The 10,000-nt window shown below is 49.0% G+C and overlaps 1 protein-coding gene across 1 annotated transcript in view; it reads left to right on the top strand.

The window, feature by feature from the left end:
• LOC118224308 (dachshund homolog 2-like) overlaps window positions 1-10,000 on the top strand; it is a 97,042-nt gene that overhangs the window by 67,497 nt on the left and 19,545 nt on the right. Inside the window, exon 3 of the mRNA XM_035411723.1 lies at window positions 3,036-3,161. Coding sequence (XP_035267614.1) covers window positions 3,036-3,161 — 126 coding nt within the window. The remainder of the gene's footprint in view (window positions 1-3,035; window positions 3,162-10,000) is intronic.

The raw sequence follows: 10,000 nt of genomic DNA on the forward strand, positions 1-10,000 counted from the left end.
TTTTATACTTTCTCCAACCTGGGTTTGCTTGGCAGTGTGGAATAGGAGAGCAGGCCTTATTGGGTTTAGAAATGAAAAGGAGAAGTCTGTGTGGGCTGCTCGATTTCCCCCGCAGTGACTCTGGCTCTCCTCTGGGGGAGACCTGAGAATCGCTCAGGTGACCCCTTAAATTTGACTGAATAACCTGATCCCCGAGGGTGGGGGGGGGGGGGGGTGCACAGGTAACTTTTTTCCCTCTACCCATAATCATCTTTTTTTTTTTTTTTTTTTTGCTGAATTTCTTTCTTTTGACTTCTGGGAATGTAAAATTGAATCGGAGCTTGTTGGCGAACGTGAGTGTGCGATAACTAGCGGCTGAGTGTGATTGAGCAGCGGACAGGTGGGGTGCGGGGGGGGGGTGGGAGGGCGCGGCAGGGGGGGCGGGGGGAGAGGAAGAGAAGGCCGCTGAGAGCGCAGGCTGGGTCAAAGCGAATAGGAGACGGAGAAAGAGAGGAAATGGCCACTTCACTCAGGACATGCTCGGCTGCGCGGTGCTGCCTGTTTCTGAGAGGAGAGAGGGAGCGTTAAGTCAGAAGCCTGTCCCTCAGAAGTTGGCGGGTGGGGGGTGGGGAGGGGGGAGAGAGGGAGAAGGGCATTCTCCACATCTGAAGAAGAAAGGCAAACAGTAAGTGATCTGTTTGTCCGGTCTCGTTAAAAAGGCTTCTCTTTCATGTGGCTGGCTCTCGTTTCAATGGGTCACCACCTCAGTCAAAGAGCAATTACTCTTGTTTTTTTCCTTTATCTTTGCCCCCCTCATGAAAAGAGCACCTTCAGTTCAAGAAACTAGACACACACGCACGCGCGCACACACACACACACACACACACACACACACACACACATACATACACCCACACCCACACGCCCACACTCACGCATAAGCACACTTTTGCTGTTCTCATTTTTTTGTTTTTATGTCATTCTTTTATTCTTTTTTTCTCTTCCTCTTTGGTTCTGTCTCTTCTTAGCTCCCCACCCCTTTCTCTACCTCTTTGTGTTTTTATGTCTCTCTCTCTCTCTCACTCTCATCTCTCCGGCACCTTGAACCAGTAATTTTCCAGTCTGGTAGCTGAGGAAGCAGGAGATCTCTCATTCACCCTCCTCCTCCTCCTCCTCCACCTCCTTCTCTCCCCCTCTCTCCCTCTCCATCTCCCCTCCAGTCAGTTGTCTGAGATGGTGACCGATGCAGTCGCCCTGATTGAGAGACATCACTGGCTCAACACCGCCCACAGACTAACCCTAACCCTAACCCTAACCCTAATCCTAACCCTAACCCTAACCCTAATCCTAATCCTAACCCTAACCCTAACCCTAACCCTAATCCTAATCCTAACCCTAATCCTAATCCAATCCTAACCCTAACCCTAACCCTAATCCTAATCCTAATCCAATCCTAACCCTAATCCTAACCCTGACCCTAATCCTAACCCTAACCCTAACCCTAACCCTGACCCTAATGCTAACCCTAACCCTAACCCTAATCCTAACCCTAATTCCAATCCTAATCCTAATGCTTACCCTAACCCTAACCCTAATCCTAACCCTAACCCAACACACACCGATCTTCATCCCTGTCACTCCCAGAACACAGGCACCACACGGCAAAATCACCAGTGTTAATTCAACTCTTAACAGTGTTATTTAGTGTTAACTCTGAACAGATAACACCTGGTCCCACTCTGGAACTCTGGTAGAGTTTTACCACGGGTCTCTGTTCCCTCGAGAGGGTTTCGGAACCCTAGACTGCAGCTGCGGGTCGCTGTTCGGGACGGTCCGTCCGTCCGTCCGTCCGTCCGGCGTTTACTCAGAGGCTCGTTCCCCCGGTAGCGGCCCTGCAGCCGTGCCCTTCTCAGTCCGCCGGGATTAAACGATGGAAATGAACTCGTAATAAAACGCGTTAGTCACCGGCGCGGTTCTGCACGGACGCGGCGATCACGGAGACATCGCGTCCCTTTCCTCTGAGCACCCGCGATGCCCTGGAAACCAAGCCGCTCTTTTCTTTCTTCCACCCCTTCTTTTTTCCCCTGCTCTCCTTTTCTCTTTCCCCCCTCTCTCTCTTTCTCTGTCTCTCTATCCGTGAGAAGATGTACTGTACACTCCCTTCTTTTAACAGATCAAGGTACAGATCAATTGGGAACAAACATTAAGAAGGAAGATTGCACACTCTCTCTGCTCCTTAAATTAAGTTATTCATTCCGTCTCTATCCGGCACTTTTATTATTTTCTAATTATCAGCGTTTACACGTGCTGCTACCTCGCTGTGTTTGGGGATTTGGGCAGCAGACACGGAGAGAGCGTCTCTGTTCTACTGTTTGACTCCAGATATGTAGCATTGCATTTTCATTTAGGCACTTTTAGGCACGATTAGGCGACTCCTCTGCAGCTTGAATTTCTATACAAACGTAACAGCGTGCATTTCTGCATAACATTCATTTACACATCTGGGCATTTACTGAAGTAGATTAGGATACGAAACTCACATGTGCTGGTTACTACACTTACCTGTGACTCATCTATGTGCTGTACAGTACTCACCTGTGACTCACCTGTGTGCTGTACAGTACTCACCTGTGACTCACCTGTGTGATGTACAGTACTCACCTGTGACTCACCTGTGTGCTGTACAGTACTCACCTGTGACTCACCTGTGTGATGTACAGTACTCACCTGTGACTCACCTGTGTGCTGTACAGTACTCACCTGTGACTCACCTGTGTGCTGTACAGTACTCACCTGTGACTCACCTGTGTGATGTACAGTACTCACCTGTGACTCACCTGTGTGCTGTACAGTACTCACCTGTGACTCACCTGTGTGATGTACAGTACTCACCTGTGACTCACCTGTGTGCTGTACAGTACTCACCTGTGACTCACCTGTGTGCTGTACAGTACTCACCTGTGACTCACCTGTGTGCTGTGCAGTACTCACCTGTGACTCACCTGCGCGCTGTGCAGTACTCACCTGTGACTCACCCGCGCGCTGTTACCCTGCAGGTCTCACGGCGATGGCGGAGGCGATGAAGCTGCAGAAGAGGAAGCTGATGGCCATGAGCAGCCTGCAGGGGGGCGGCTACCAGAACGGCACCGAGTCGGAGAACGAGGAGCTGAACTCGAACGCGGGTACGACCCCCTGTCTCCCGCAGAGCTTGTGTCAGTCCGCTGCGGCTGGAACGGGCTCGCATGAACTCACAGTGCAGTGGAGTTAACGGCGGACATTTTACTGTGTTTGATACATGAAGGCCGTTCCCTCTCTGTTTTGGTCCGGTTTGGGCCGGTCGGGGGGGTGTGAACAGTCAGCCAAAGGGGGGGGGGGGGGGGCGTTGCCATGATACCAGCCCATCCCGTACACTTTTGATGGTAGTGAAAAACTTGCCGCTTCGCCCCACCCCACCCCACTCTGCCCCACCCTGACCCACCCTGCATGGCATGAGCTAAAAGAAACTGTGAAATAGAGAAAAGCAGAACAAAGAAAATGCGATTTTGCTAAATTGTAAGCGACAGTCAGCCAATTTATTCAAAGTAATTTTGCTAGCGAACTTGTGTAGTAAGACTCACACCTTCATTAGCGTGACATTACTACTTTATAAAGCATTAATAAATCGCATTACTGATTTATAAAGCATTAATAAATCACATTACTGCTTTATAAAGCATTAATAAATCACATTACTGCTTTATAAAGCATTAATAAACCACTGTGGCGGTTTACTGCGGAGGTGAGGAGGGGCCACAACACGTGTCATTCACAGATGAGAAATCACAGCGTGTCGGGCTGACAGTTAGCGTTAAACTCGCCGTTTGCTCGTTGAGTGATTTACTGCGCGTTAAAGCCAGCCCCGTAAAAGTGTTATGTTTTATGAAGGCCCTTATTAATTTATGCTGAGCGTATCGCGTAGCCTGTGTCACGGTTCTGTGCGAGACAGCTTGCCTTTACCCCCCGGAGTCATTACTGCCTCTGTGCTGGTAACTGAAACATACATACTAAAACATTACACAAAAATATGAGGGAAAATTTAAAGTTTTTTCGGCATCCCTGAACGCTTGCACGTGTCTGTTTGCACACACGGTCCGTTTAACATGGTTTAAATTATCGGAGTTCATTTTACTCTGCGCCTCTACGCTGAATAACGTTGTGCGTAGAAACGGAAATTCTCTGACGTGTCCGTTGTCCATTCGAACACTGGTGAACGGAAAAAAGAGAGAGCGGGTTTTTAGAGAGAGAGAGATATAGAAAGAGAGAGTCTTATATATTACATTTATCATTATTATTTTAAATATAATTATTATTATACATATTTTTTATATGTATGCTTTGGCAATAATTGGTATTTGTATTTCATGCCAATAACGCAACTTGAATTGAATTGAGAGAGAGAGAGAGAATGAGCATGAGAGAGAGAGAGACCATGAGAGAGAGAGAGAGAGAGAGAGAGAGAGATTGGTATTAGCTGGCTGGGATTCACACATTATTACTGACACTAATGCACTGCCTCTGGCTATTTGCTGAGCCCCAGAGCTGGACGAAGGGACTGTAACGATGCTAATGATAGCCATTCTGAGAGCGATAATGAGGAAGATTATAACGAGAGCGACGGCGTTGTAATGGTTTGCTTTTCGGTTGATTATCGAGCGGACGAAACACGGAATTAGCGTGTGATCTAAGCGTGCAGTGGGTCCATTCGAATAGAGGTAAAGAAATGAAGTCACTCCCATTTTAGTCATAACAGGAAGGCAAATAGTGTCTGATTTCCTGAATGAGTTTTTATCCGCGCAGGCAGCTAATTTACGCGCTTTTCGTGATTGTAAAGGAGACCCTTATTCTTGTGTTTCCTGTGACTGTGTAACCTTCCACATCAGACTGGTTTTACATTACAGACCCAGATAATGTTGTGAGTACAGACGACGAAACATCAGCCAAAATCCACACCGTCCCTCAAAGAATAACTTTTCCTGTTTATTTTTTCTTTCTTTTGGGGAGGGGTGGGGCTCTCTTTTCCCCGCATCTCTCTCATCCTCCTCTCCTTGCTTTCTCTTTTAATCTTTCTCCAGCCCTGTCATTGATTTTCAGACAACAGCTGTAAAAACCCCAGCTGCACTTACAACTCTCTCTCTCTCTCTCTCTCTGTCTCCCTCTTTCGCTGTCTCTCTTTCTCTCTTCCCTTCTCTTTCATTCACATTCTCCCTCCTCTCTCCTTTTCTCTCTCTCTCTCTCTCTCACCCCCCTTCATCTCTGTTCACCTTCCCTTTCTTCCTCTCTTCCTTACCTTCTTCTCTCCCACTCTTTCTGTCCCCTGTTCATCCCGCGCTTTCTCTCTCCGAGCCTCTTGTTTTTTTTTTTGTTTTTTTTTTTGTTCTCTTCCCTCTCTGATACCGGCGCTGCTTTGGTTGCACATCAAAGCCCCCGTCAGATCCGCAGGTTCCCCCTCCTCCCCCCCCTGCTCAGATGGGACGGGAACCCACCGCTATCGGCGGAGAACAGTCAGCGGAGAGAGAGACGAGGGGGAGAGCGAGAAGCTCGATTTAATCTCCGTGTTTCCCGTTCTTCCAAAAACACCATCAAACACACCTTGCTCCCCCGCCCTCCCCACCACACACACACACACGCTGAAGAACTTCACACGTGTCCCGCTCATGGGTTTTGGATACCCATTAAAGGAGTGACCCAAAAACGAATTATTCCCTCTCAACTGGGCCCAAGCTCTTTGGCTCGTATCTTTTTTTTATTTTTATTTTTCCTTTGATGTTGTCCAAATGCTGTTTGGTCCTATAACAAAGCCTGTAAAAGAAAGACAAGTTCCAACTTTATTAAGAAACAGAATGAAAGTGCGTTCATCGTTCACGCCAGTTCCGACAGGAAGCGTTTTCCAGTAAACTGTACAGCGCCCTGTGGTGTCTTTAAATATAAAAAAAACACACTTTTTAAAACCTGTTAATGTGATGAAAAAGGGATGTGTTCTATGAACGGAAGGAAGGGGGAGAGGTGGTTTGGGGGTGGGGGTGGGGGTGGGGGTGGGGGGGCGGGCTTGGGGGGGAGCGAGCTCATTGGTCTAATGGAGACCTGTCAGGGAGAATCAGTATCTCAGACGGCATCGGTGCAGCAGGACTGATGCGTACCTTTCTCCTCCGCTGACAGGTGGAAGGAGCGGCTCCTCTGCATTATTTAGAGAGCTTAGGGAATACCATCTGAGCCAGCGACTGCCCAGTCAGCGCAAAGAAGGGAGAGAGGGAGAGGGAGGGAGGGTGAGAGAGAGAGAGGGAGAGAGAAAGGGAGGGTAAGAGAGAGAGGGAAGGAGGGAGGGAGGGAGGGAGAGAGGAGAGCAGGAAGGAGGGAGAGATAGAGAGGGAGGGAGAGCGAGAGAGAGGGAAAGAGAAAGGGAAGGTAAGATAGAGAGAGGGAAGGAGGGAGGGAGAGAGAGGGAGGGAGGAAGGGGGAGAGGGAGAGAGAAAGGGAGGGTAAGAGAGAGGGAAGGAGGGAGGGAGAGAGAGGGAGGGAGGAAGGGGGAGAGGGAGAGAGAAAGGGAGGGTAAGAAAGAGAGAAAGGGAAGGAGGGAGGGAGGGAAAGGGAGGGAGGAAGGGAGGGTAAGAGAGAGAGAGAGGGAAGGAGGGAGGGAGAGAGAGGGAGGGAGGCCTGTAGGCACTGTGCTGAATCCACCACTGACACAGTGTCAGTCTTTAACCGCCGTGCCCTCAGTACTTTACTCTCCATCCATCTTACTCTCTCTCTCTTTTTTCTGCCTCGTCTTCATTCTCTCACTTGCACTTTTTCTGTGTCTTTCCTGCCCTCTCTCTCTCTCTCCCCTCTCTCTCTCTCTGTTTCCTTCTCTCTCTCTCTCTCACTGCTAAATTCAAACTCAAATTCAAATTCAAATATGCTTTATTGGCATGACAAGGGAACTTAAAGGCTAAAGTGTTAATATCCGCAATGAGATTAATGATTAAAACACCCCCCCCCCCCAAAAAAAAAAAACCGTCAGGTGGGGTCCTGGTGTCTGTCTGCCCCAACTGGACAGGCTAGAGAAGTGACAGCAACTAGTGAACCAGTGACAGCAGCTAGTGAACTAGCGTTCTACCGATGATTTTTACTTAGTGCTATAAATTTTAGATTTGTAATCAAACAGTTCACATGAGGCTAATGTGCAGATTCTCTGCTCTTTTAAAAAGGTATTTTTAAACTTTTCGGTTTCACCATGTAGAATTTAGAGCACTTTTTATACGTAGGACCCATGGAACTCTCTGGATATTCTGTGTTGGTGGGGGTCAGGTTTTTTTTTTAGTTAATCATTTTATTTTTCGTTCAATTAATTGGACCTTTTATTTCGGTTCAGTTCTGCGTTTCTCGGTGCTTCTGGTTTTCCTTCTCATCCCGGAAAGACGCACGCGCGCGGCTTTGCTTTTTTCCGAGCGCAATCGAGCGGTTTTTGGGAAAACGGCATCTGCTCATCTGAACCCGCCACCTTGCGGGAGATTACAGCGGGTCTGTCTGAGCGCGTGCCAGCGTCGGGGGGGCTCAGTCCGTATCGTCGTCTTGCAGCAGGCGGGCGGCTCGTTTGGACCGCCACCCCCCCCCCCCCCCCCCCGAATCAGTCAGCAATAAAAAAAAAACAAGTACAACCGCTCTTACTTTTCCCGTGTGTTTTCCGTGTATTCATCCCATCCCCCGGTTTAATTGGCTAAAAAAATGTTCTCTCCCTCTCCACCTTCGCTAATGTGCGGTGAGCTTTCTGGTGCAAAATGGCCGCCGTGCATCGCCCAGGTGGGTGCTACACATTGGTGGTGGGTGAGGTGAGTTCCCACTCATCACTGTGAAGCACTTTGAGTGTTCGGAAGTTCGGAAAAGTGCTATATAAATGCAATTAATTAATTAAAAATTCAGTTCTAGCCGTGAGTAAAATCTTCTAACAGGAATAGGTTTTTTTTTTTCCCCCCTGCCCCTCTCCTGTGTCTCTGCGCATACGGTCTGTGTGATGCGCGCTCTGCATGTGTGTGTGCCTGCAGCTGGCTGTGTGCGCAGTGTGCGCAGGCACGTCCAGGTGTCCCTGTCGCCACGGAGACAGAAGCTGACGAATGGCTGCCCCTGAGTGCGCCCCAGCTGTGGGGAGGGGCGGGGCCAAGGGGCGGAGTCTGTGTGTAGCCGTCAATCTGGGGATGAGGGTGCTGAGGGGTGTTGAGTGGAGGGACATGCACACACGCACACACACACACACACACATGCACACACTCACACACACGCACAGGCACTCACTCACACACACACACACACACATATGCACACTCACACACTCAGACACACACACACACACACACACACATGCCCGTGCACACGTACGCACACACACACACTCACACACACACACACACACATATGCTCGTGCACGCGTACGCACACACACACACACATACAGGCACTCACACACACACTCACACACGCATTGGCACACACACACTCACACACGCGTACGCACACACACACACACATACAGGCACTCACACACACACTCACACACGCATTGGCACACACACACTCACACACGCATACACACACACATAACAGGCACTCACACACGCACACTCACTCAATCATGCACTAACCCACTGTGAGCCGAGGGGGTGGAGGAGCAGATGTTAGCCTTAAGGAGCCGTCTTGGTTGCTAATGCTACGCAGTACGGCTCTTTGCGCTTCCTCCCGCGCGCGGGACTTAGCCTCGCTTAATCCCGCGCGAACGCGCCGCTCTGCGGCTCAGCTGCCGGGGCGCTGCCTGCGCTCGGTCCCTGCTGTCCCCGGAGCCCCTCTCTAGAGCCTCGGCTTTTCCCATTGGTTCCCTAAAAAAAAAGCCCCGTGTCGTGTAGCAGGGACGGAGGACGCGCTCGGTTTTGGTGCGTGTGGGCTCGCGATGGATAAAGGAGGACTTGCGTCGGCACTTTCGGTTCTGCAGTTTTACAGAGACCCTGAGCAGTGTCTGAGGGGAAAAGATGCACCCTTACAGGAGTAAAATATATGGCAATATATTGTGGATATATGGATAATATATTATATTTCACAGCATTTATTGTAAATAGTGTAATACATTTTAGTTGATTAAGCAGAATGTTTCAGAAAGAAACAGAAAGTTTTCAGTTATATTATGCAGTATTGCAATATAATGACAAATACGTTTTTGAATACGTTTTTAAATATATTAGATTTTTGTAAGTGACAATGTGAAGCAGTGTGTGATACCTTTTCAGAATTTGCCCTCAAATTAAATATATTTTTGTTATTATTTTGTTATTATTTTTTACACTTTTCAATATTTGCCGTGGAAAAATCCTTCAGACAAAATGAATAAAATAAAAAAACCAGTAAACGCACAAACGTATAAATAAATAAAGTGTAACGTTTCAACAGAAGGCCGTGCCTGGTGGAAACGGGCCTGGCTCTGCAGACGTGTGTGTTATTGGTGTAAATTGTGAATTAGCCTGTACCTTGCTGACAGGGGGGTGTGTGTGGGGGGGAGGGGATGGTGGTGGGGGGTGATTGGGGGGGGAGGGGGGGGGGTACAGCTGTACTGCCTTGCTTACCTCATCCTCATTTATCTTCATTTCTCCCCAATTACACCAAATTAGCAGCAGCCTCGGCTTCATTAGGGCCCTGATCCGGCGTTTCTGCCGCGGCGGGGCGCGGGGGCAGACGACTCCTCAGCGGGGGTGGGGTGGGGTGGGGGGGGCAGGGGGGGGAGGGGGGGTAAACAGCCATGAAAATGACCCCCCTGGCAGATGGCGAGGCCCAAATGGAACACAGAGGAGTGTGTGTGTGTGTGTGAGAGAGAGAGCAAAGGAGAGTGTGTGCATTTGTGTGTGTGTGTGTGTGTGTGTGTGTGCGTGTTTGTATAAGAGAGAGAGAGGGTGCATTTGGGTGTGTGTATGTTTATATGTGTGCGTGTGTGTGTGTTTATATGTGTGTGTGTGTGTGTGTGTATGTT

This window comes from Anguilla anguilla, chromosome 3, assembly GCF_013347855.1.
Source record: "Anguilla anguilla isolate fAngAng1 chromosome 3, fAngAng1.pri, whole genome shotgun sequence".
NCBI lineage: Eukaryota > Metazoa > Chordata > Actinopteri > Anguilliformes > Anguillidae > Anguilla > Anguilla anguilla.